Raw genomic sequence first — 26,722 nt, forward strand, 5'->3', positions numbered from 1 at the left:
ATTCCCTTTTCTGCTTGGAAAACAGGAAAGTAGTTTGTCAAAAAGTAGGATTACGCCAGTATCTTACATCATATGCCCCAGTAAGCTAAAACTGAAAGTTAGAAAAGAATGAAATCAGGTATTTTCACAACCATGGCTAAAGGGACATTTCTTAACAAAATGGGTAGAAGAGATCATAAAAGATAAAAAAACATTTTGGTTGCATAAAATTACAAAGTTTAAAAAAAAAACAAGACCAATAAAGACATAATTAGAAGAAAAATGGCAGAATAGAGAAAACATTTGTTACCAAATATCACTGAAAAATCCAAAGTCCAAAATATACAGGAAATTGATACAAAATGCCTAATACCAAAAGTCATTCCTCCCAAAAGATCAGAGGATATAAACTTTCTAAAAGATGATCTGTAAACTACAGGTGACCATGTAAAACATGTTCCAAACCACCAACAGTAAGAAAAATAAAATTAAAACAATGTTGAAGTTTCACCTCACTCCTTGCAAATTTGCAAGGAGGAAACAAGATGGGAACAGTCAGTGTTGACAAGGATATGGGAAGGCAGGCACAATTATGCACTGTTGGTAGAGCTATTAAATGTTCAGAAGTTCAATTTGAAATTTTGCAAGAAAAGTGACTAAACTATCCATTTCCTTTAACTTGGCAATCCCACTATTAAGTTTATAACTGAAGGAAATCAAAGATAAAAACAAATGTCTGGCATGTATACCAAAATATCCATAGCAGCATTTTTTGTGGTAGCCAAGAAATGGAAACAAAGTGGATGCCCATAGATTAGAGAACGGCAGGGGGGAAAGCCTATATTATGCTAGGTGAATATGATGCAATGTTATTATGCAATTAGAAATGATTAATATGAGAGATTCAGATTAACATGGAAGTGTCTGTATAAACTGATGCAGCATAAAATAAGCAGAACCAAGAGAACAACATACACAATCATTTTGTGGTTCAGTCATTCAGTCATATCCAACTCTTCATGACCCTATGGACCATAGCATGCCAGGTCCTTCTATCTTCCACTATCTCTTGAAGTCTGTCCCATCTCATCCTCAGCCACCCTCTTCTTTTGCTTTCAATAGTTCCCAACATCAGGGTCATTTCCAATGAATCCTATCTTCTTGTTATGTGGTTAAAGTATTTAAACTTTAGCTTCAGTATTTATCTTTCCAATGAATAGTCTGAATTAATTTCTTCAAATATTGACTGATTTGATCTCCTTGCACTCCAAGGGACTCTGAATCAAAAGTCTTCTCTAGTACCACAATTCAAGTGTCGATTCTGCAGCACTCAGTTTTCGTTATAGTCCAACTTTCACAGCTATACATTATTACTGGAAAAAAAACCATAGCTTTGAGTATACAGACTTTTATTGTTAAGGTATGGTCTCTGATTTTTAGTATACTGTCTGAATTTGTCATAGCTTTCCTTCCAAGGAGCAAGAATCTATTAATTTCATGGCTCCAGTCACCATCTGCAGTGATCTTTGAGTGTAACTCTAAAATCCTGACACTGCTTCCATTTCTTCTTTCTCTACTTGCCAGGAAGTGATGCCCAGTTGCCATGATCTCAGTTTTTTTAATGGTAAGCTTCAAGCCAGCTTTTATACTCTCCTCTTTGACCTTCATCAATAAGCTTCTTAATTCATCTTTACTTTCTGCCATAAGACTGATATCATCTGCATATCTGAGATTGCTGATATTCCTCCCAGCAACCTTAATTCCAGATTTTAATTCATTCAGCCTGGTATTTTGCATGATGTACTCTGCATATAAGTTAAATAAACAAGGTGAATACAGCCCTGTTGTATTCCTTTTCCAATCTTAAACCAATCAACTATTACACATTCAGTTCTAACCTTGCTTTTTGACCCATATACTTGCATCCAGGTTCCTCAGGACACAAAGAAGGTGATCTGGTACTCCCATCTCTTCAAGAACTTGCCACATTTTGTTGTGATCCACATAGTCAAAGGCTTTAGTGTAGTCAATGAAGCAGAAATAGATGTTTTTCTGGAACTCCCTTGCTTTCTCCATAATTCAGCAAATGTTGGCACAATCATTACAAGAAGGTATTTTTTTAAATGCCAAAAGAAAACTGAGCTCAGACAAATGGAAAAACCAGTGAAGGTCCTGAATATAGCAAGTATATTTCCTTTGTCATGGCATTAAGGGGAGCAGAAAGACAGATGACTGTCTACCTTACCTGATGGTGTTTGTTTAATTGCTTTCCTCTGTCACAGAAAGGGTTCTTTCTCTAGGGGGTTGTGGGTAATGACTGATACAAAGATAACAGCATAAAATAAGGAGGAGTATTTGACAAATTTCAAGATCTATAAAAATGTGGGTTACTGCTTTGCTGCAAAACATCACTAAGTAGAAAGGGAGGAGAGCTTTGTGTTACTGGGGCATCGAGATTCACCACTGAATGCTTTAACATTTTCTGACCATTTGAAAGGTTTGTGAGAAGAGTACAAGAGGCAGTTGACTCATCAAAACTTCTGTTAATACAAAACCTTGAAGGATAGAAAGGACTGAAACACATATTTTTCATTTCTGAAATGTTTACCAGAAAAAAATCAGTGTTTGAGTCATCAAAATAGTCTTTAAAAATGTTTTATAACATAAAGAACGTTCCTAATTGTACCAATCCTTTAACTCACAGAACATTTGTCATGTAAGGGATCTTGCCTCCTCATTTTACAGATGAGGAAGCAGGTACGTGGAGGAATTAAGTAACCAGTTCACAGTCATATTATAGTCAAGATTAGAAGTCAGGGATCCTGACTCCCACAACCCAGTGATCCTTTCACTGTTCCACATTCTCTCCCTACTGAGAGAATCCTGTCAGTGAATATTACCAAGTAGTTAAAAAGGAAGTCAGAATTCAAATTAATTGATTTGGAGTTTCTATTGAAAACTTTTATTGCTTTGCTTCTCACAGATTCTATGCAATGCATTATTATCTTCAGTTTAGAGCAAACAGTCTTTAGGCATCCAAAGTTAAGTGGTAGGGTTAAGGTCAAAAAAGACGACTATCTTCATACTTACTAGCCAAATAGCCATGTCCTCCACAAGCTTCTCGACATTCCTGAGCTCCTTGCTGGGCAGTCCAGGAAGCTAGAGGTTTGCCAGCAGATGCCAATGCATGAATTTCACGTCCAAGTTCAGCCTTAAAAAGGAGGGATTAAACATAAGATTTTTAAAACCTCAAAACCCCAAATAATATTCCAAAGGGGCTCATCTTATCAAACAACAAGCATATTTCAAATCACAGACAGGAAATTAATGATATATTAAATTATATAAAGGGTATAGCAGAATTTAGAATCAGAAAGAAACCCTGAGGTCAAGTACTTGCTCTGACACTAATCTGTGTGAGTAATGGCAAATAACTTTTTGAGCCTCAGTTTCCCCAAATGAAAAAAGAAAATAATATTTCTATTTCCTGTCTTGTGGGGTACTGCAAATTTTGCAAATTTTGGATCACTATATATGTGAGATGATATCATTATGATTATTATTGGTATTAATCTATTGTGTCTCCATTATTTATAGTTAATGGAATGGGAATGATAGATAAATCAGATTACAATCTGAGAACCACTTGTATCAGGAATAAAAAAGCCAGAGGGCTATCTAATAGCATAAATTTTTGAATTGGCAAGGGAAGACCTTGAAGATCATTCAATCTTGCCCCTTATTTTACAGAGGAAGTAATTCCTGACAGAAGTGGACACATAGCTGCCAGTGGCAGAATGAGGAATAGAACCTAGGTTTTTGTTTTTTACTGCTAATACAGTACTGTTTCTAGTATAACTTTCCAATACTCACTACTTCAACCTTATGATTTTGATAACTCAATGTTTAACTCTATGAACCAACTGCAATAGTAGAAGAACTAAACAAAATTGTAAAAATTTTTCCAAAAGGGTAAAAAAAAATAGGAACACTAATGCATTGCTGGTGGAGTTGTGAACTGGTCCAACCATTCTGGAGAACAATTTGGAACTATGTTTAAAGGGCTATAAAACTCTGCATGCTCTTTGACCGAGCAATAATGTTAGTGCCCCAATGAGATCAAAGAAAAAGGAAAAGAACCCATTTGTACAAAATATTTATAGCATCTCTTTTTTGTGGTGACAAAGAATTCAAAATTGAGAGGATACCCATCGATTGCGAGAATGGCTGAATAAGTTGAGATATGTGATTGTGACAGACTACTAATGTACTATAAAAAATCATGAAGGAGATGGTTTCAGCAAAGCATGGAAAGACTTATACGGATTGATGCAACATGACATGAACAGAACCAGGAGAACACTGTACACAGTAACAGCAATATTGTAACAGTAATCAACTGTGAAAGATTTAGCTACTCTTGTCAATACAATGATCCAGCACCACTCGACATATTTCTTAAGCACTAATTCTATGAAGAAGAGTGCTTAATTTGTTTTGAGCTAAAAGGGTATTGTGTCTCCAATGAATATAACACAGTTATTTAGCTAGCATTGCTTTAATAACTGTAAGCATGCCAACAAGTATTTGATATTATCTTACCTGCCTGATACTTTTATCATTTTGTAAAAGGCCTAGCTGAAGTTCTACCAAGTTCATGAACAAAGTTTTTGAGAAATGGTCCAAGGCATATGTAGCTGCCAAGTAAGGAATCAGGCGCCATTGCTGCAAAACAAAGAAAACTTGAATAAATATAACATACTTCATACTTAGCTCTCACCGAGTGTCCTATAAGACTTATAAGTAAAACTTACTCCAAAGATTTTTTTCTGACCCGGTTCAAACTCATATTCTTCTTAATATGCCACCAACCTAACAATAGCTTACTGATGAATTATAGTCTTACTTCATTTCATTCACATTCCTTTTTCTTTAATGAGAAATAAAAAAGGAAAACTTCCCAGCAATGAGAACTGCCAAGCAATAGAAAGAGCTGCCTCATGAAGTACTGAGTTCCTAGTTGGTGGAACCTCACCTTTCAGGGACAATGATGGTGAAAGGTTGAATTCTAAAGGTCTCTCACAGCTATGATAAATCATCATCCATCCTGCCAACTGAAAATAGGGACTTGTCTTTTATAATTTCAACAACCATTTATGACAGGCTCATAAAAAAGAAATACAGTCAATACTAACATCTACAAGTCGACTGTTTATCTTGCTAGCTCTGGGATCTCACTGATGTGGATACTCCCTTGATTGACGCATATCACATCATTTCATTGTTCATGTGGTTCTACAGATTCTTCAGAGGATCCATCAAACTTGCTATAAACCTTTCTCCAGCTCACTAACTTTTCTCCTGGAGACTTCCTAAAGGTTGGTTGGTGAGAAACTTGTGTTGCCCTCCTTTCCATTTCTTCTTAGCCCAGCAGACCCCCTCACGCCTTTATCATGCATGACTACATCTCTATCCATGTTGGCCATGCTGGTGATCAGATTGGCAATGCCTGTTTGGAGCTATACTGCCTGATGGGCAGATGCCAAGTGACAAGACCATTGGGGATGGAGATGACTCTTTCAACACCTTCTTCAGTGAAACTGGGGCTGGCAAGCATGTTCCTCGTGCTGTGTTTGTAGACTTAGAACCAACTGTTATTGATGAAGTTCGAACTGGAACCTAGTGCCAGCTCTTCCATCCTGAGCAGCTGATCACTAGCAAGGAAGATGCTGCCAATAACTATGCCCGTGGACACTATACTATTGGCAAGGAAATAATTGACATCATTCTGGACAGAATTCGGAAGCTTGCAGACCAGTGCACAGGTCTTCAAGGCTTCTTGGTTTTCCACAGCTTTGGTGGTGGGACTGGCTCTGGTTTCACCTCTTTGCTGATGGAACGTCTATCTGTTGATTATGGCAAGAAATCCAAGCTGGAGTTCTCCATTTACCTAGCCCCTCAGGTTTCCACAGCTGTAGTGGAGCCCTACAACTCCATTCTGACCACTCACACCACCCTGGAGCACTCTGATTGTTCCTTCATGGTAGACAATGAGGCCATCTATGATATCTGTTGCAGAAACTTTGACATTGAATGCCCAACCTACACTAATCTGAATTGCCTTATTATCCAGATTGTGTCCTCCATCACTGCCTCTCTCCGATTTGATGGTGCCCCGAATGTTGATCTGACAGAATTCTGGACCAATATGGTGCCCTATCCCCGTATCCATTTCCCTCTGGCCACATAGAAACCTTTCTCCAAGTCTCTTAATATTTCATAGCCCTCAGTCCAGTAATCAGGCCATGTACCCACTGCCTTCAATTCTGCTTCATGACTGCCTCACCTCTTTTCCCAGTCACTAAAATATTAAAAGCAGTACACTGACTATTATGAAAAAAAATCCCTTTAATCATTTTCCAAGCAATACTTAAAAGCAACCTTACCACCAAAAGGGTGGTAGCAATGATTAGCTGTGTGGGGTATAAGGCATTGAGTCAGTGATTAATGGTTGAATGCCTTCCTGTGTTGGAGCCACACTTCTGTTGCTTAGCTCCTACCTTAAAAGGTTTCCCTAATCTTTGATCACCTAACTGTAGTCATTTAACTCAATATATGAATAAATCCCACCACCCTCCACATATATGCATATATACATACATACAAAATCCCATTTCGTGAGCTTATACCTGCATTTGATATTCAAGGACTGGAATTTCCTCATCATCAGTTGGTCCAAACTGACGGCGAGTTGCTGAGAAACGAATTGCTATTGATAGGGCCATTTTCAAATTCACCACAGACATTCCTATAATGCAAACTCTACCAGAAGACAGAGAACCCAGTGAAGCACCAAAACGTTGTCGGACATCCTGTTGGTATAAAAGATATAAATCATTCAAGCAATCAATAAATGTGTTGGTTGCCTTTATAAATAACTTTTCAATTAATTCAACAAATATTTGTTAAATGCCTGGCTGTTTTAAGAGGTAGGGGAGATAAATGTTTAGCTAAGATTTTATCCTTTCCTATATAGTACGTTTATCAAATTCAAAGATGCTGAAAATCTAGAGATGGGAGCTAATATGCTGGACAATAAGGATCCAAAAGACTTTTGATAGTCCAAAACAAGGGTAGGGGAACCTGTGGCCTTGAGTCCACATGTGGCCCTCTAGGTCCTTGGGTGCAGCCTTTGGACTGAGTCCAAGTTTTACAGAACAAATCCTTTTATAAAGGAGATTTTTAAAGTTTGGATTCAGTCAAAGGGCCACACTTGAGGACCTGGAGGGCCACATGTGGCCTTGAGGTCACAGGTTCCCCACCTCTGACAGAATGTTGGGCCAAATGTCAGAAGATTAAATTTGAGAGAAATATACCTTGTACAGGATGGAGAAGAGCTGGCCAGAGAAGAGTGAGTGAGTGTGTGTGTGTGTTAGAAATCTGGGGTTTTTAGTGAACCATAAGTTCAAAATTAAGTTAATCGTGTGATCTGGCAGCTAAAAAAACTATAAAGCTTCTAATAATGCACTCTTGGGCAGCATTATTGAAGCACAGTATTCAGAATGATGGACACAAAAGTGCCATTGGGGTCACACCATTTCCGGAGCACTAGGTTCAGTTTGGGATGATACATTCTTTTGGGAAAACATTACAAAACCGGAATGTATCCAGAAGAAGGTAAACAATATGGTGAGAGGGCTGAGAACTATGTGATATGGAGACTGGGTGAAGGAACTAGACATATTTAACCTAGAGAAGAAAATGCTTAGAAAATGGTAGCTGACTTCAAGTACCTGAAAGGCTGCCACATAGAATAAATGAATGAGCCCTTATCAGGTGCATATCATCTGCTAGCACTAGGGACACACAGAGAAGCAAGGCAGTCTTTGCTCTTAAGAAGCTCAAGTTCCTTTAATAATGGAGACATATTGTGGATTTCAGCTTCAAGTCAAATGGAAAGGTTTAATGGTCATTAGGGTGCAATGGCGAGGCAGGTGATGATTCTTGACTCATATGACCGTGCCAGACTTTGGGAGGATCTCTCTTTTTGAGACTTCAATAGCTGTAGCTCCTCAAGGGGCCCTGGCTGTGCAATCTGCAGCAGCAGCTGAGTCACATTTCCATAGGGTGGAGGTTGGGCAGGAAGTAGGGCCCATGCTGTGGGGAGGCAGTGCTATTCCTAGGGCTCTTGGGCTGGAGGTCCTGGGCTAACTCGATGCTGGTCTGAGGAACTGGTAATCAAGTTAGTAGTAGTTTCACTTGCCTAGTACATCCCACCTCTTCCCCTCACCCCATGCTTTGTCTAAGACATGCCTGCTTGCCTACCTGCCCTGCTGGAGGCTGGTTGGCAGCTGGTAGGGACAACTGGCCCCTCCTCCAGAGGGGCTGCTCCCCAGATTGTGGTGATGTGGGCTATCCTAGAAACAGAGCAGGTGGTCTTGAATGCAGTACTATTCCAGAAGTTCTGGGGCTTATGTGCCCAATGATAGAAATTGGTTGATCGCTGGTATTAGTGGTGTCAAAAAGAATGTGTCCATTTTTCATAGGGTTTGATCATCTCAATGATGGCTACAGGAAACAGGCTGGAAAAAGGAGTGGAGTTCTGGGGAGGAGAGGAGGGCACTACCATTCTGAGGGCTTGTATATAAGGTCTTGAACTGTATCCACTCAAGTTTCAGGGGAAATGGAAATCATGGTGGTGGTGGTGGTAGTGGGGGAAGTCTGACTCCCTGGCTTCCTTCAGGGTCCCCTGCCATGTCAGCTAGGCTGGCTTACCTTTTCTGGGGCACAGAAGACAGATAAGACTTGTTCCGCTTGGCTCCAGAAAGCAGAACTGGTGATAATGAGCATAAGTTGCAAAGAAGTGGGCTTCAGTTCTATGTAAGGAAACACTCCTAACAAACAGACCTCCATAAAAGAAAAATGGGCTGCTGGAGGAGGAAGAGGGTTCCACTGTACTAGAGGATACCATGCAGAGGTTGGCTGGCTGACCTAGCACTTGTCGGAGATGCTATGCAGTGTTCCAATTTAGGTCCATAGCGGCCTAGATATTCTCTGGGGTCCAGACCCACACCGATTCAGGGCTTCACAGAGCTTGTAGTCTAGGCATAGTCTAATAATTACTGAAATGACTACCATAAATTATTGTATCAATCACAGGAAATTATTTAATATCTACTACGTGCCAAGCACTGTGCTAGACATTAGAAAAATCATTTTCAATGACAAACTTGATCTACTCTTAAAACAGTGAGTTAACCCTATTTTTATCCTTCTCTATTCCCTGGTGGCTTTCAAGTGGGGAAAAACTGTGAGCCTCTAAGTGGGGGTGGAACAGTGGGAGCCACTGCCTTATCTCCCCTCCCCGGATCTTTTGTATTTAGTCTTTTCTACTCTCAGGTCAATTAGTCTCCCTAAACAGCACAAGCCAGCTTGTGACTTGGTGAGCCCAAAGGCTGGAAGAGCCATTTGAGGTCGCCTCAGCAGCCGGAGGTGATGGCAGACTCTGGAGCTGGAGGCAGCAGTAGCTGAGGCTGGTGAAGAGCCAACCCTAAGGAGATGGCTGCTGGACCCAATCCTATGGTGCTGCAAGGAGCTAGCTCAGCTAAGCAAGAGAGTAGCCCATCCATCAGTGACACCAGACCTAGCAGCTACCTTAATGAGGCCCCTGCAAGTTGAGAACGGAATTCCCTAAGCAAGAGCTCTTGAGGTATCTGTTGGCCCAATGCGTTCCCTACATATGTGACTATTCGAGCCCACTCTCCCCAGGGGAGAGCGCGCTACTTAGTTTGGGGGATGACTTTTGTCCTTCTATTCTTGCCATACCTTTTTAGTAAACATTCCCTTGTAAAAGGTAGATATTAGCTAGCTAATCAATGTGGGGGGGGGGAGGAGTTCACTGGGGAGGGGCACAAGTGCAATGGTTTTAGAAACCTCAGGTCTTCAGGGCTGGTCACAGAATTTTGAGAGGAGTAGGAGTAGCTGCCAACCTTTGGGGATCCAGTCTGCCAGTGTGAGTTCCAGGAATGATCACGTGGGACCTCGTCTGAGATAATTTGGCACCCTTTGAATTTTCGGAGAACTGCTGGGGAGATTCTCAACCCAGTATTCTTGTTAATGGACACCCAAAGTTACAACAGCCACTATTTTAAAGTGGATAGACAGCATTTTTTTCTTTCTTTTTAGATTATAATTTTACATTAAGTTTTCTAGCATGTTTCTTTACAAGTCAGAGCAGTCTCTTTGTTATAAATTTTGCTCATTTAAATACTTATGTATTGATGTCTGGTGTATCATAGAACCCACAATGACTACTGAAGCTAATATGAGAAGCATGCATTTTGCAGTCTGAAAATGTTTGTGTCTGGCTCACAAATGCTCACTTTTAGCCCCCCCTTTTTGCTTTTAAATAGCCCTAGACTGCATGGCTTTCTGTGAGAACCTTAGGGACTGCAGGTCCATATATTAGGGTTTGCCGGTCAGCCTAGATACTCTGAATAAACGACCCCCAAATGTTTAACCCCATTTAGGAGCTACCCAAGCATCTGGAGCTTACCTGACCCTGTCTGCTTTCTCTTAAAGCAGAGCCATCTTGTCTAACAGATGAGTGAGTCTGGGATTCTATTCCTTTGCTGCCTTTGCAGCAGCAAACAACCATGGGGGAAATTTCAGATGCCCTTTAGAATTTGGAGGCCCCTTAAAGGTCTTCCAGCCCAACCAATCCCCATTTTCTAGTTGAGAAAATTGAAACCCAAAGAGACTGAATGACTTGTCCAAGTTCACATAGCTTGTAAGTAGCAGAAAACTGTGATTCAAATTCCAGTTCAGCACTTCAGGTTTGCTCCTTCCACTGCATCATACTGCCTCAAAAGGACCAAGTTTCACTTGATGGGAAAATGTCTTCAATGGATCAGCTATTCATGTGAATCTGTGCTTCTGACAGTCATCATTTCATATACAGGTTCAATATAAGAGCACTGTACCTTAAAGGAAGTGTTGTAGACTCCCTCTGGGGTAACGTCACCTGTTCGGTTTAGTAGGTTTTCCCGAGGAATCCTAACATTATGAAACATGGTGAATCTGTTCAAAGACATTAGTAAGAGAACTCAGAACTGTAAAAAAAACCCTCAGCTGGCATAACAGAAGCTTGGTTATACAAGACACTACTAATTTTGATATTTTACAAGCTAGCTGCACCATATTGCTAACAATGAATTAGATGTCAGAGCTGGCTAAAAAAAAAAAAAATCTCCTCGCTTATGTATTATCAGAAATGGAGGAAGGCTGGTTAAATAGTAAGAACAAGAATACTACCACCACATGACATGTTAAAGGACAAAGAAGAAATCCTGAAGTGTGTAGATACATCACTTATTACAAATTTATAAAAAGGAAGTGGACAAGAATGGCAAGAGCTAAGAAGGTACAGAGGGATGGCTAATTGGAATGATGGAGGCCAGTGATGAATGAGATAATGGAGCGACAAGAATGCATCCTTCAACAATCATTTATGAACTACCTAGCATGTGCCAGGCACTGTCCTATGCACAAGGTAAACAGACAAGAAAATAAAACAACCCTTGCCTTAAAAGAACTCACATTCTATTGGGAAGACATGTCCATACACAGACACACACAGAGACCAAATATATGGAAGGTGATTTTGGAGGGAGAGGACAGTAGAAGCTGGGAGAATCTGAACAGACATACTATAGAAGGTGATACTCCAGCAGAGTCTCAAGAAAGCTATGTCCCATAGGATCCCAGATTTTGCATTGGCAGGGATCTCAGAAACCAACTAGTCCAACCTTCTCATTCTACCAATAAGGAAATTGAAGCCCAAAGAGATTCAATGATTATCTAAGGTCACAAAGGTAGCCAACAGCAGGCCTGAGATTCTAAGACACAGAGGCAAGGAAGGGGTGCATTCCAGGCAAAGGGGACAGTCAGAGCAAAGTCATGGAGCCCAGAAGTGGAATATTGTGCATGAGGAAAAGTAAAGGACACTCTGGACCCTCATGGAAGGGAATAGTGTGTAACCAGACTGAAAGGACAGGTTGGGGCTAAGGTTAAATGCCAAACAGAGGAGTCCGTATTTGTTCCTAGAGGTAATAGGAAGCTACTTAATTTAAAGATGAGCTTTCATTTATTTATGCCAGACCCATAAGCCCTACCAAGCATGCCTTTCAGGATGAGCAAATCATTTTACCTCCACCCATGGAGTCTCCATGGTGGATAATAAGACTTGAACTATCTACACTTCACAGTATTGTTGTCAAGATGAATGATTTGCAAAGCTTAAATGAAAACCATTTTTATTATTATCATGGGCTTCCAGAAACTTTTTAAACCTTTCTCCTTGTGCTAACAGAATGGTGGATAGAAAATGTACTTGTATGTTATTATTACTATCATTACAAAGACTACTACTACTACTAGTGATTAAAAAAAAATAATGGTTTCATTGAACTGAGCTGATTGAATGTGGAAGAGAGCAGTTAGGGGGAAAGTGAACAGGATTTTAAATTAGCAGGCCAAGTCTCAAGCCTGTCACTTACTATTTGTGTGCTGATAGGCCAGTCAATAAACATCTCCAAGATTCAGTTCTTTTTTTCGCAAAATGGGGATAAAAGTTGCACTATCTGTCTCGCCAGGGCAGAAATCAACTTATGTAAAGCTCTTGGTAAACTGCCAAGTGCTATCTATCTAGCCCACATAAATGGGGTCTCTTACTCATGCTCTGGATTAGCCCTGGGATGAGCAGAACTACTGGTGTACCCTCTTGACACAGCAGCCATACTTGCTCCCATCCAGTCCCCATGATCGAGAGGTCTCATTTCCTGTTTTGCTAACAGGCTGACTGATACAAGAGAATAAATGCCCTTGAACAGTAAACATTCTGAGGAACAATAACATTGGCAGAAAAGAGTTACATTAGCAGAAGTCACATCTTATTCTCAACTTTTAAGTACTGACTTCCCTCCATGTCCTTGGATAACTCAGATAGCATTTGTCTCAATTTCCTGAGATATTTCTCTATGGTAAGATGAAATTATAAGGCCTGTTCATTAGAGATGTGTTGAAAAGACCCTAAAGAAAAGCATTAGAAACTCAAATCTTCAAGTATTCAGCTATTCAAAAGTAGAGACTGTGGAACCAAAAGTCTTAAAAGGGTCTGGGAAAATAATTGATTTTTTTAAAATTGACACCTTGCTAAATTTTGTAACATAACATAATGAACACTAAGCAAAAAATTAAAAAAAAATAATTATGGAAACTAAGGCAAGAAGTAAGCCCACTGACTTCAAGTATTTTAAAGACTGTCTCATGGAAGATGGATTAAATTCTCCACTTGGTTGCTGAAGGTAGAATTAGTTAAACTGGGGAAACTGCAAAAAGACACAGGCTTGAGAGAAGACAAAGCTTCTTAATCCTTTGAGTTCTCTGAAAGTAGACAAGTTGCCTCCAAAGGCAACAGGCCCCTCTTCCTCCTTTGACATCTGCAAGCAGAGGCTGGAGGATCCCTTAATCAGGAAGGCTGCAGAAAGGCTTCCTTTGAGGCATGGTCTGGACTAGGTGGCTGCTAAGGTTTCTTCTAACTCACATTTCTCTGCTATAGGTTTCAAATAGAAATGAGTATGTTTTTCTTGAACTGAAAAGTATGCTTGGAAAGATCATAGTGGGCCTAGTTTTTAAAACACTGGACAACCATATACATTTATGCAATGAAAAACTGTATTAATAATGAAAAGATGCTGTTTGCCAATTCAGAAAAATTTATTTCACAGTACTCTAGAGAGTGCACCTATTCACACTAACAGATGTTAAATAAACTGTGCTAAATGTGCTTGAAAAATATCAGTAGTTCCTATAGCAACTTATCTGACTATTATGATCATTCTCAACTTCATATGCAATGTCCTTTTATTGAACCAGCAACTAAAGAGAACTTCAGAAAACATAACTAACGTACTTTAAATCGCATTGAGGCTGGAGAAGTGGACAGATACAGAGATGACGGTTTGTGAGCACAAAGACAGGTTATTTCACCAAGAAAGGGACTACACTAGTAGAACTCAGAAGACTACCCCTCAGGACATGGAATTACTCAGATTGTTGTTGTCTATACCCTAAAACTAAATCTCTCTGACAACAATGACCTAAAGAAGTTAATGTCTACACTTTCAGGTATATCTAAGGATATATGAATCCTGGGGATTGAGGGAGAAAGGGTAAGTATGTTTGGAAAGCCCCAGATTCTTTGTAAAGTTTCTCAGCTATTTGCCCTCACAGATATGGCTGGTCGAGTGCCTGATTTGGAAGAAGAAAGGCACCCTCTCTAAATCTCCCTTGCCAAATAAAAGAATGAGGTTAACATTATTAATTCAAAAGATTCAAGTATAGAAATGATAATAACTAGCATTTTTACAGGGCTCTGAGGTTGGCTAAGTAATTTATACATTAGCTCATTTGAGTCTTACAACAACCCTGTGACGCAGGTGCTTTGTTATCTCCATCTTGCAGCTGAGGAAACTGAGATGCAAAGAAGGTAACTTGCCCAGGGACACACAGCTAGTAAGTGTCTGAGACAGGATTCTAATTCAAGATTTCTGACTCTAAGTACTATCCAGGGGTGGAGACGAGCCACATGTGGCCGTCTAGGTTCTCAAGTGCAGCCCTTTGACTGATTATGGCCACACTTCAGGACCTAGAGGGCCATATGTGGCCTTAACGCCACAGGTTCTCCCCCCCTGTATGCTCTATATAATGTATCATGTCTACTTCATGGGGACAGCATAACCTGGCAACTGTAAAGCCTTCTGACTATTCAAAACACTACTGAATATAACTGTAATAAGTTAAGAAGAATGTTGGTCAGTTCTTGCCTGATTTGAAATTATGTTATTTTAATCAAAAGTTCATCAAGAGTGTGAGAAAAACAATGAACCTGTGATGGGGATGGGTTCTTAGCACCCAAAAATGCCAGGGTACAGGGTGGGGGTCTGCCTCGAAAGAATTCAACCACTGAAGCCTTCTTTCTATCTAAATAGCAAGTTTACTAAGAAACTAGTTGGGTGGGTGAGATTCCTAGTGAGTCAGAGATATTTGTGATGCCAATACAAACCTGCCAGATTCTAAGAAGCTGAGCAATTTAATGGGGATTGGTTGGTTGTTGTTCTTCATTCTCAAAGAGGACCAAAATGACATCACTATGCTAGAGTCAAGTTTCAATGTGTCCAGCTGTGGCTGATCAGACCAATACAAGCTCAGAATGTTCTACCACAAGTTGGGCACAAATAGTCCATGGGAACATTTGGGGTGGATATTCTAAATTTTTGCATCCTGAGTTTCCTTTGTGCTGTTTCAATTCTGCTTTGCTCAGAGCACAGCACCTGCTTTGATGTGGAAACGCCATGCTGAGTGGTCCTGTCAGTGTCTCCCATGTCACACAATCAATTCCAAAATTCTTGAGAGTGTCCTTTTATCACTTCTTCTACCCACCATATGAAGGCTTGCCTTGTGTGAGTTCTCCATAAAAAAGTCTTTTTGACAAGCATATGTTTTGCATTCGAACAACACAGCCAGCCCATCAGAGTTGTGCTCTCTGAAGCAGAGTTTGAATGCTTGGCAGTTTAGTTCCAGTAAGGACCTCAGTGTCTGGTATCTCATCCTGCCAGGTGATCTTCAGAATCTTCCTAAGGCGATTCAAATGGAAGCAATTCAGTTTCCTGGAATGGCACTGGTAGAGTGTCCAGGTTTCACAGGCATACAACAATGAGGTCAGCACCACAGCTCTGTAGACCTTCAGTTTGGTAATCAGTCCAATACCTCTTCTCTCCCATACTTTCCTTCAGAGCCTCCCAAACACAGAGCTAGCTCTGGCATTGCATATATCAACCTCATTATCAATGTGTACATCCCTAGAAAGTACACTACCAAGGTAAGTGAATTTCTCCACAGCATTCAAAACTTCTCCATTTGCTGTAACTGATGGTTCCACATATGAATGGTGTGGTGGTGGCTGATGGAGCACGTGTGTTTTCTTGGTGTTGTTAGGCCAAAATTAGCGCAGGCAGAACTGAGCTTCAGAGGCTGCACTGAGTGCACAATCATCTACAAACAGAAAATCATACACCTGTAACACTTCCTCCACTTTGGTCTTGGCTTGTAGCCTTTTCAAGTTGAAGAACTTACCATCAGTACAGTAGCTGACCTTGATGCCGTGTTCATTCTCATTGAGAGCATTTGACAACATGGCTGAAAACATCAGGCAAAAAAGCATGGGAGCAAGCACACAGCCTTGTTTCACTCCATTGGTGACTGGGAAGGCAGGAGAGTATCGTCCATTATCTAGAACCTGGATCATGAAATTGACCTCCAATGCTGATGAACTTCTGCAGGCAACCATAATTTTCCATGAGCCCTCAGGACTAACAGTATCAAAGGCCTGGGTCACATCTACAGTCATTGTATACAGACCTCTGTTTTGCTCCTGGCATTTCACAGAAAGCCTGTGGGAAGATCTGGATGGGATTAAGGAGTGGCAAGTAGCCTGGGGTGGGCTGTGTGCCAGGCGCAGACAATGAGGACCACAATGAAAGGGCAGTTAAAAGGATTATACTGGGATGGGCCAGATGCCTCAGGGAAACACCAGGGACCTGGTTGCTGAAATTTGTGGGAAAGTTCAAGGGCCTTTTGGGGTCCAGGTCCCCAAATATAATTATTTCAATGAAGTAGGGAATTCCTTCCACCAACAGAGAAAATGTTTTGCAGCTTATGATCTTAGGGAGCTGCTTAGGGGATGGAGAAGTTAAATAATGCTCAAGTCCATGGAGCCAGTAGTATAAAAGGCAGGCCTTGAACTCAGGTCTCTTCCTGAATCCACAATCCACAATACTACACTTCCATTCATCAAAAATAGATTTCTTTTACAAAAAAAAAAAATTGGACCAATATGGAAAGTGAATCACAGTCCAATGAATTATTTTTTAGGCCACAGAATGTCTTTTCAAGTAGATCCGAAAAACTATCATTTTGGGAAAAAAAAGTGGCCATTTCAAAGAATGGAAAATGCTTGCCCTGTGTTGTCGTTGAACCAAAAAACAGGGATCAAACAATTATGTATACTTGTAGTGTATGTGTGTACTTGTAAACAGAACATTAATCCAACATTAACAAGGAAAGTTGGTATTTATGTTAGGGCACCATTAAATCATAGGCTATTAAGAATAAAGAATTTAGCCCTGAAAGGGAACTTAGAAACCATTCAGTTCAACACTTTCATTTTAGAGATGAGGAAACAGTCCAGAGAGAATATACATTCACTTCAAAAAACAAGGCACTGTGCTCAACTCTGGACATGAAGAAAAATCTAAATAGCTGTTATTCTCAAGGTGTATACATTTTGCTGGGGGAATACAACACATACGCAGATAAGAAAATATAAGGTAATTTGTGGCAAGTACAAACAACTGCCCTAATTCAGGCTTTCCTCAGTCTCACCAGGATTATTATAATAGCTCCCTAATTATTCTTTCTTCCACTACCTTCCCCTCTCCAGTCTCACACGACTGCCAAATTTCTGTTCCTAAAACACAGTGGTGATCATGTCACTCCCCTCAAGAAGCTTCTGTAGCTATCTGTCACCTCTGAGCTAAACAATAAACCCCTCTGTTTGGCATTTAAAGTCCTCACAATCTGGCTCCAGTTTATATTTCCAGATTTACTTCAATAGCAGCAAACGTTTATTAAGCATTTTCTTGGTGCCAGGCACTGTGCTAAATACTAGTGATACAAAGAAAGGTAAGAACCAGTTCCTACTCTTAAGGAACACGTGCTGCAATGGCAGAGACAGATAATTAACCAGGACTAAAGAAGATGATAGCACACGTGAATGTGATCTGAAAGGAGAAGAAATGGACAGCTGGGAGGCCAGAAAAGACCTCTTGTAAAAAGTCGGATTTGAGATGAATCCTGAAGGAAGCCAGGAAAACTAAGAAGCAGAAGAGAGAGGATGAGGATGGAGAACTAGGGAACAAGCATTAAGTACTTTCTATGTGCTAAGCACTTTACAAATATCAACCCATTTGATCCTCACAATAACCTTGGGGGGTGGGTGCTGTTATCATATCTGTTTTACAGAGAAGGAAACTGAGGCAGTTAAGTGATTTGCCCAGGGTCACACAGCTAGTAAATGTCTGAGGCCAGATTTGAACTCAGGTCTTTCCGAAGGGAAGAAAGGAAAGAAGGAAGGGGTCCAGTTATGAAGAACATTAAATGTCCAATAAGGCAGTTTCTAATTGACTCCCTCCCTCATGCCTCACTCCAGACAAAACTGCCTGACCTGCTGTTCCTCACAGATGACACTGTCTTTGAATTCCACACTTTTGCAAAGGTTGATCTCCAAGTCTGGAAAGCCACTTGCCTCTTGTAATGTCATCTCAGGAACTGCCTCCTCCTCTAAGAGGGCTTTTCTGCCTCAGCAGCCAGTGTTTTCCTCATCTCTCATGTTATATTGCTCCTACAGAATGTATGCTCCTTGATGGTAGGGACAATTTTGTTTTTCCTCTTTCTATATGCAACATATAATAGGCACTTAACAAGGGGGCAGTAATGGTGGTGCGATAGGTAGAGCACAGAACCTGAAGTTGGGAAGACTCATCTTCCTGAATTCAAATCTGTCTTCAGATACTTATTAGCTGTGTGACCCTGGGCAAGTCACTTAACTCTGTTTGCCTCAGTTTCCTCATCTGTAAAATAAGGTTTAAAATGAAATGGCAAAGCATCTTTACCAAGAAAACCCTAAATGAGGTTACTGAGAGGCAGGTACAACTGAAAACAGACTGAACAACAAGGTACTTAATAAATGTTTACTTAATTTAATTGAATCTTTAAATCCCTGGAAGCATTTAGTAAATTTGATGCCCTGAGGCTTGGAATCTGTGATGCATCTGATCCCCTTAAATCCAATATCACAATCATTTTATGTTATTAAAGTTATCTAGGAAACTGTATGTCATAAAATGTTGTTCAATTTGCCCAATCACAGCAGCCTGGATTAACTAGTGCTTTTAACAATGGATATTTTTGTATTGGACAATGGACAATGGTATTTTCTACCATCCCCAAATTTTAGTAACTAAACATTTTTTTCCTTTATTATTGTTGAATGGTTTGAGCACCCTCATGTGTCTTTATATTGTAATATCATTTCAGGTCTTAAAACACACTATAATTTTTCAACACAGAACCAATACAGAATGGCATTATTTTTTCTTTATATTTTCTTCAAGGGCCAGTCAAAAATGATATTACAGGAAGCACGTGGGTTATCTATCATCATGCTATGTTACATTAAAGACAATTATATTTTCTTAAACCACTGATTAGAAAATTATATTCCATTCATTTAATATTATTTAGAAGTTAAGGGAAAGTTAAGTCAAATGACTCAGTTTTTTAATTAAAATACATTGGCAACTTAATTCAATTTATTCACAAGTACCTATGCTTAAGGCCCTATTCTAGGCACCAAGATAAAAAGTTGCCCTGAAGTAGTATAAAGTCTAGACATAACTTAGGCATACAGGTAAGATAAGAGGAACCCTACTTCTGGGACTCTATAATCATATTCATATATCTACATTTATATATGAATGGGATGGATAATTGTGAAGACTTCACAGGGTATGTCTAATGGAGTAGGAGAGGTTTTGGGATTTGGCTTTGTGATTTTGGAAGGTCCAGGCCTAGAACTGTGGGCATGCCCTTCCCCCTCTCTCTCAGATGTTAGAAGATAATGAACTTCCTGTGAGCTATTTGTTCTCTGCTCCAAGAAGGTCTCTCCTTCCCTCTACCCCATTTCTTCTCCTAGACTTTCAGACCCACCCAGGCAGTTGAGTTCTGATAGGGAAAAACCTGAATAGACCGGATCAACCTTGGTCCTCTGTGTAGTTTTCGCACCTAGACTGTAAGCCCACCTTCCAGCCAATGGTGAGAAGGGATAGAGGTGGGTGGGAATCTTTTTCATTAAGAGTATAAATTAAGGCAGGTTCCCTTTTACCTCACCTCCTCCATTATGGAGGTGTGCCCAAATCTTGCAAGGTTTGTGAAATAAATTTACTTTGTTTCTCCTAAGGATGTCTCTCCTATTATTTAAAAATCCTGTCCCATACATATAAATATATATATATATATATATTTATTTATATATATATATATATAAAATCATAATCTATAATCTAATTAAAGCTTAAAATATATGTATCCATGTATACAGGCAATTATTTAATAAAGCACAAAAACTTCATAGCTGAATAAATGGGCAAAAATTTACTTATATCTGGATTATCATAATAATCAATAAGAAAGTAGGAAGAATACTTGTAAGAGTTTTCAAAAAAAAAACTCAAGTATTTTAATACAGGCAATATACAAGTTAAATTATGTGCCAATTGCTCAAAAGCTTACAAATGTATGAAATTCAAATTTCATATTAATAACAAATAAATAGACCTCCAAAAGGCATCTTTTTTTGCCTTAAAAAGTGCTACGCCCGAAATGGAAAACTTCATTAACTGACACTATCTTGGGCCCAGGATACAAGGATATTTTCCCCTATTCCCCTAAAATTCAGTAGAGATATGCTATTCCAACATAGGACAGCTAGGTGGCACAGTAGATAGAGTGCCAGGACTGGAGTCAGGAAGATGCGTCTTCCTGAGTCAAATCTGGCTTCACATACTTACTAGCTGTGTGACCTTGAGCAAGTGAGTTAACTCTGCTTGCCTCAGTTTCCTCATTGTCCTCTATCTCATTGAATTTCCATTTCTTCCCCTGAAAGATTATTCTCAGTTTTGCTGGGTAGGTGATTCTTGGTTGTAATCTTAGTTCCTTTGCCTTCTAGAATATCATATTCCAAGCCCTCTGACCCTTTAATGTAGAAGCTCTAAATCTCATAGTATCCTGCCCGTGGTTCTATGATATTTGAATTATTTCTTTCTGGCTGCTTCCAATATTTCCTCCTTGACCTGGGAGCTCTGGAATTTAGCTATAATATTCCTGAGAGGTTTTATTTTGGGATCTCTTTCAGGAGGTGATTGGTAGGTTCTTTCAATTTCTATTTTACCCACTGGTTCTAGGATATCAGGGCAATTTTTGCTGATAATTTCTTGAAATAAGATGTCTAGGCTCTTTTTTTAAATCATGGCTTTCTTAAATTTTTTCTCTTTGATCTATTTTCCATGTCGGTTGTTTTTCCAATGAGGTATTTCACATTTTCTTCTATTTTTCACAAATTCTTTTGCCTTTGTTTTGTTTTTTCCTGATGTTCTGTGGGGTCATTAGCTTTCACTTGCCCCAAACTAGGCTTTAAGCAATCATTTTCTTCAGTTAAGCTTTGCACCTCTTTTTCCATTTGGCCAATTCTGCTTTTTCTGGAGTTCTTATCTTCAATGAATTTTTGTATTTCCTTTTCCATTTTGCCTCTTCTGTTTTTTAAAATTAGTCTTTTTTTCAGTGAATTTTTCTGCTTCTTTTACCATTAGGCCAATTCTGCTTTTTCAGGTGTTATTTTCTTCAGTATCTTTGTCTCTTTTACCAAGCTTTTGATTCTTGTAATTTCTTGTTTCACTCTTATTTCTTTTCTCAATTTTTCATCTCCCACTCTTATCTCTTTCTTTAGGTCTTCTCGGAATTCTTGTTGGGGTTGTATCCAATTTGCATTTTACTTCTTTGAGGCTTTGCATGTAGCAGCTTTCACGTTGTTGATTCCTTCTGAGTTTGGGTCTTGATCTTCCCTGTCACCATAGTACATTTTTATGGTCAAGTTCTTTTTTGTTTGCCATTTTTTAAGCCTATTTCTTGATTCCGAACTTTAAGTAAAGTTGAGCTCTGTTGCTGGCGGGGGAGAGGAGGTTGGGAGGGGGAGGAGGAGAGAGAACTCTCCTACGCTTCAGGCTTTCTCATGCTGCTGTTTTCAGAGCTAATTCTGGGGGTTTGTAGGTTTTTGTTTCTTCCAAGGTAGTATGATCCAAGGAGAGGTGTGATTACTGCTCTCTTGGCCCGTGATCTGGTCCTTACCCAAGAAGGGCCCTTGTTTCTCTGAAGCCTCTCCAATCATACAGATTATAATCCATCCATGTAGGTCATTTCCAAAGTTCGTCATTCAGAGGGATGGAGGTTTCCCCTCTCTCCTTCTAACATCACCAGGGTACCACTGCAGCCCTCTGCTTATCCATTTGTCATGTGCTCTCAGCACATGATCAACCCATTTCTTTCTGACACAGAAATCTTTGATCATATTCTCGTTCTGAAGAAGTTGGAGTCCTTCGCTGATTATCTGTTACAGCCTGTCCAGACTCTCTACTGCCCACTATGTGACACTTATCTTTGTTCTTCAGCGGCAACACCAGTAAAATATCTGTATTGAAAAGCTGGGACTTCAATGTTATGAGAAGCTTAGGGTCAGTGAGAGCTTTGCAAGTTCTTCAAAGCAATGCAGCTCACTCTCTTTTTAACTGTGGGCCCAGCTGACCATCCATCTGTACTGTCTACGGACAGACATGTTGCCGGACAAGCTCTATGAGGTATCCATTCAGATGTATGTTAAAATCTGGGCAACCACCCCTCTCCATCTATCCAGTCTTTCCTGTGTGGATGGATGTGCCAAATTCTTCAGTGATTACAGATTCCTTCTAAGAGAGTCCGTGATGTCTTGAGGCTCAGTAGAGTCAGCACAGTCATCTAAAAACAAGAGTGCCTACAGGACTTTCTTTTAGCCATCCACAACGCATCCTTTCTCAGCCCGGGCCCTGCCCTGGATCTCCTCCATCACAGCAGCAAATACTTTTGGCAGGCATACCTCTCCATGTATCTCACCAGAGCGTAACTGAGCAGAATTATTTCTGGTTTCAGAGAGTGCTTGGATGATCCTGGTCTACAGATGGGAGAGCCTCGCTGTAAAAAATCCTAGGAGGTAACATTTCATTCTATCCAGTTGAACATTTTTCTTAAACCAGCAAACAATAACCCCAGCAGGGTTTCCTGTTCTCCCCATCTGTGAGATAGTAATGATGAGGCTGATTGCTATTTGTTTAGTCCATTCGTTGTATCCGACTCTTTGTGATCCCATTTGGGGTTTTCTTGGCAAAGATACTGGAGCGGTTTGCCTTTTTCTTTTCCAACTCATTTTACAGATAAGGAAACTGAGGCAAAAAGGGTTAAGTGACTTGCCCAGGGTCACACAGCTAGGCAGTATCTAAGGCTAAACTCATCTTCCTGATTCCAGGCCCAGCACTCTATGCACTGTGCCACCCAGCGGCCCAATGTTGTCGATTCTTAACTTTTATTTGTGAAAGTCTATTCCCTACTGAAATACTCAATTTCTTCATTAATAAAATGAGGCAGTTGAATGAGGCAATCTCTAAGGTATCTGCTAACATTTTATGTCCTGAAAGGTCCTTCAGCTCAGACACCTTTTGTTCAAAGGTAGCTTCTAAATCTCATAATCCATGTTCTGTATACAAAGTTGACTGAACAACATAATCTTGGACATAGTTGTTACCTTAGAGCCAACATCTAGCTTATTCCATTGTAAAACTGTGCCTTATTTATATTTGATTCTCTCCTATCACCTTAGCACAGTATACATAGCATAGTGCTTAAAACGATCTTATTGAATTAAAGAATGAATCTGTAGGTTTAAGAATAATATCCAAGATAACTGTTACCTACCTCATTAGAGGGTTATGAGAAAAGGACTTTAATCCTGGAAATAAGATCTATTAAAACATCCAATTATTAGCAATTAATTGAAGTGATTTATGACAACATACTCCTCTAATTTAATTAAATGGCATTAACTAGCTCTGTAACCTGGAGCCAATCATATAAGTTCTCTAGGTCTCAGCTTCTGAAGACTAGAAACTAATTTTTTTAAAATTTTAAATTTAAATAAGGTATTACTCTGAATGTTCTAAATTTGTAAGTGATCCCTAATGTTTTGAAATTCTATAAATTTAAATTCCAAATAATTCTGACCTCAGTATTTCAGCAATATTATTTTTTAATATTAACTCTTCCCCAAGGGGCATTGCTATGGAGATCTGGAGAATGGGAATGTTAGTATGCAGGTGTTACTTAGAGATATGCACATTTCTGGGTTTTTTGACCATGGGGGAAGGAATTTTTTTCTGCCAAGAGGCAAATAAACAAGTCACATAGTTGAGACCTGCACTGGTACTCTGTGCTTCCTGCTTTGTCAACAGATTGGGGGAAAGGGGGAGGGTGGGGAGCTTGGACCTGCCTCTATCTGACAGATAGCAGGGAAACCACAGTTGAGACCTCACAACATGGCAGAGCATATGGGAAGATGGGTAGAAATGAAATTGGATCATCCAGCATTCCAGGATTGGTAAAACTGCCAGAATCTATCCACAGCACCTACCTTCCCCTTGCTCGCCCGGACAGCTGCCTAGCAAAACCTTCCCCTTCACAGGAGAGGTTGGGGTGGTACAGCTTCCTGTCTTGCCATTAGAGGCCCTCCTCTGCTATAGGAAATTGTTAATAAAGTATATGGTCGTTCCCTAGGGTTTGTATCTACGCTTGTCAAAGCAAAGTTTGGGACTGAGAGAAGAGGAAGGCAACCTGAAGTAGACAGGGGATGTTCCTCAGCTCAGCCTGGGGTGGAGGTGAATCAAGAGAATTTTTGCCATTCTAGTTATCTCTAGGATCTCCATGTCCCTAAATTTCTTTTGAACCTGGAGGAAGATTTCATTAAAAAGTGAGAGGGTAGGGGCATCTAGGTGGCACAGTGAGTAGAGTACCAGGCCTGGAGTCAGGAGGACTTGAGTTCAAATCCAGCTTCAGACACTTGACACACTTACTATAGCTGTGTGACCTTGGGCAACTCACTTAACCCCAATTGCCCTGCCAAAAAACAAAAAAAATTTTTTTTAAAAAGTGAGAGAGTAGGAGGAAGACATGGAGATTGATCTGTTGGCTCAGTTAATCAATCATGTTGTATTCAGTTGCCACAAAATCATTTCTTTTTTGATTCCTTCTTACTAAAAACAAACCTGTTCTGAAATGATAAAAATCACTAAACTACTTTCCACAAAATCTCATCTGTGAATTAGGTGGAGAAATCAGGCAGAATAAAAGGAGAAGGGACTATCATAATTCAAGCTTAGAAGTCACACATATTCAAAACAATTGCACCCTCTGCTGGCGGCAACATGATCTTAGAGAACATCAAGCCTAACTGTTCACGGGTCCATTTCGGATTCTAATTTTTGTGGCACTGTTATCTCTAAAGAACTTTTTAATATTTCTCCCTTTCTGCATTTGATGATGCTGAGTCCTTTATGTCAATAAAATTCATGTAAATTTGTTCTGTATTAAGTTTTTTTTTTTAGTCCACAGTGAGTAGAGTTCTGAAGATGTAATAATAAACATTAAACATCAAGCCTCAGCTAGAACCTCGATTACCCAGAATTTTGCTCAGCTTTCTGCTTTTAGGGAAAGAGGCAAATGACAACAAATCAAGTAGCATGAAAGACTGACAGCCTTGGAGTCGGGGGATCTGGCTTCTCCTCTTGTCTCCTATGCTAATATTAAGTTGGAGACTAGAAGCAAGCTACTTTACCCTTATGACACTGTTACTTAAAATGTAATGCTTTATATCTCTTTCTCTGTGACTCAGTTTCCTCATCTATGAAAGAAGAGGGGACAGTGGACAAGATGACAAATGCACCCTGTACTAGGTCTATCATTCTAGGACTCAATGACTCCCAGCTCACAGGAGATATTTAAATAATGACCTCCTTCTAAGCATTGCATTATGGAAAGAGGGCTAGATTTATAATCAGAGGACCTGACTTTGAATCCTGGTCTGGTCACTTACTTTCTTGGGAGAACTTGGACAAGTCATTTAACCTCTGTGGGCCTCAGTTTCCTCATCCGTAAAACAAGGATGTCGGCTCAAAGGCCACATGGCCTTTGAGTTCCCTTCCAGCTCTTCTTGTGGCTAGCCCCTCTCTAACTGTTTCTTCCCTCTCAACCCCCTTTTTATGGCCCATTTATTCTGTTTCTACCACTAAACTGTTCCTCCAATTTTCCCTTGCCCAGTTCAAATAAAAATGAGGTTCCCTTGATACCTACACCTTCCCTTCTTCCATTTGTTTCTCTTTTGCTGTGGCACAACAGTGATAACAACTATTATGATCTTCCCTCCTCCTCCCCCAGGGACTCTGCTTTTTTGAACACACAACATGTGAGCTTGTCTCTCTGTTTTCTTGCTGACTCTTAGAGAAGCTGGGATTCTCAAGGAACAACAGTGTCCTGATCCTCCTTGATCATCATTTACCACTTTAAAATTGCCCAAACTGGTTTACCTTTGTAGCTTGTTTTTTATTGTTGTTACTTTGTTTTTTGCATTTCCCTTCCAATCAATCAACAAGCATTTATTAAGAACTTTCTATGCGGCAGGTACTGTGCTAAGGACTAAGGATAAAAAGAAATAGATTCTATTCAGGTCTTCTCTTCTCCTTTATGACTTACTGAAATATAGACACTAGGATTTCCCAGGAATCTGATGATTCTTGAATTTTATCTCTATGCCCTGTCTTCCAGGATAGATGTTATCAACAGTAAGTACATCATGTGTTCTTCCAATTTGTTCTATTTGACTGTTCCATTTCTTAATTTACTTCCTCCATTCCTTTTTTTAGAGTATACTATATTT

At 39.8% G+C, this 26,722-nt stretch overlaps 1 protein-coding gene and 1 pseudogene across 3 annotated transcripts in view; one reads left to right on the forward strand and one right to left on the reverse strand.

Moving 5' to 3' along the window:
* The window catches only part of ACOX3 (acyl-CoA oxidase 3, pristanoyl), a 90,831-nt gene that overhangs the window by 40,792 nt on the left and 23,317 nt on the right, over nucleotides 1–26,722 (reverse strand). For all 3 annotated transcript variants that reach the window (XR_005010646.1, XM_036762767.1, XM_036762768.1), the window contains exons 8-11: nucleotides 10,962–11,058; nucleotides 6,669–6,851; nucleotides 4,582–4,704; nucleotides 3,070–3,190 (exon numbers count right to left, since the gene is read on the reverse strand). Coding sequence is in view for 2 of the 3 variants with exons in the window: in XM_036762767.1 (XP_036618662.1) it covers nucleotides 3,070–3,190; nucleotides 4,582–4,704; nucleotides 6,669–6,851; nucleotides 10,962–11,058 (524 nt within the window). In the remaining variant the exon portion in view is untranslated. The remainder of the gene's footprint in view (nucleotides 1–3,069; nucleotides 3,191–4,581; nucleotides 4,705–6,668; nucleotides 6,852–10,961; nucleotides 11,059–26,722) is intronic.
* On the forward strand, nucleotides 5,504–6,229 carry LOC118852988 (annotated as a pseudogene).

The sequence above is a fragment of the Trichosurus vulpecula genome, chromosome 6 (assembly GCF_011100635.1).
Source record: "Trichosurus vulpecula isolate mTriVul1 chromosome 6, mTriVul1.pri, whole genome shotgun sequence".
NCBI lineage: Eukaryota > Metazoa > Chordata > Mammalia > Diprotodontia > Phalangeridae > Trichosurus > Trichosurus vulpecula.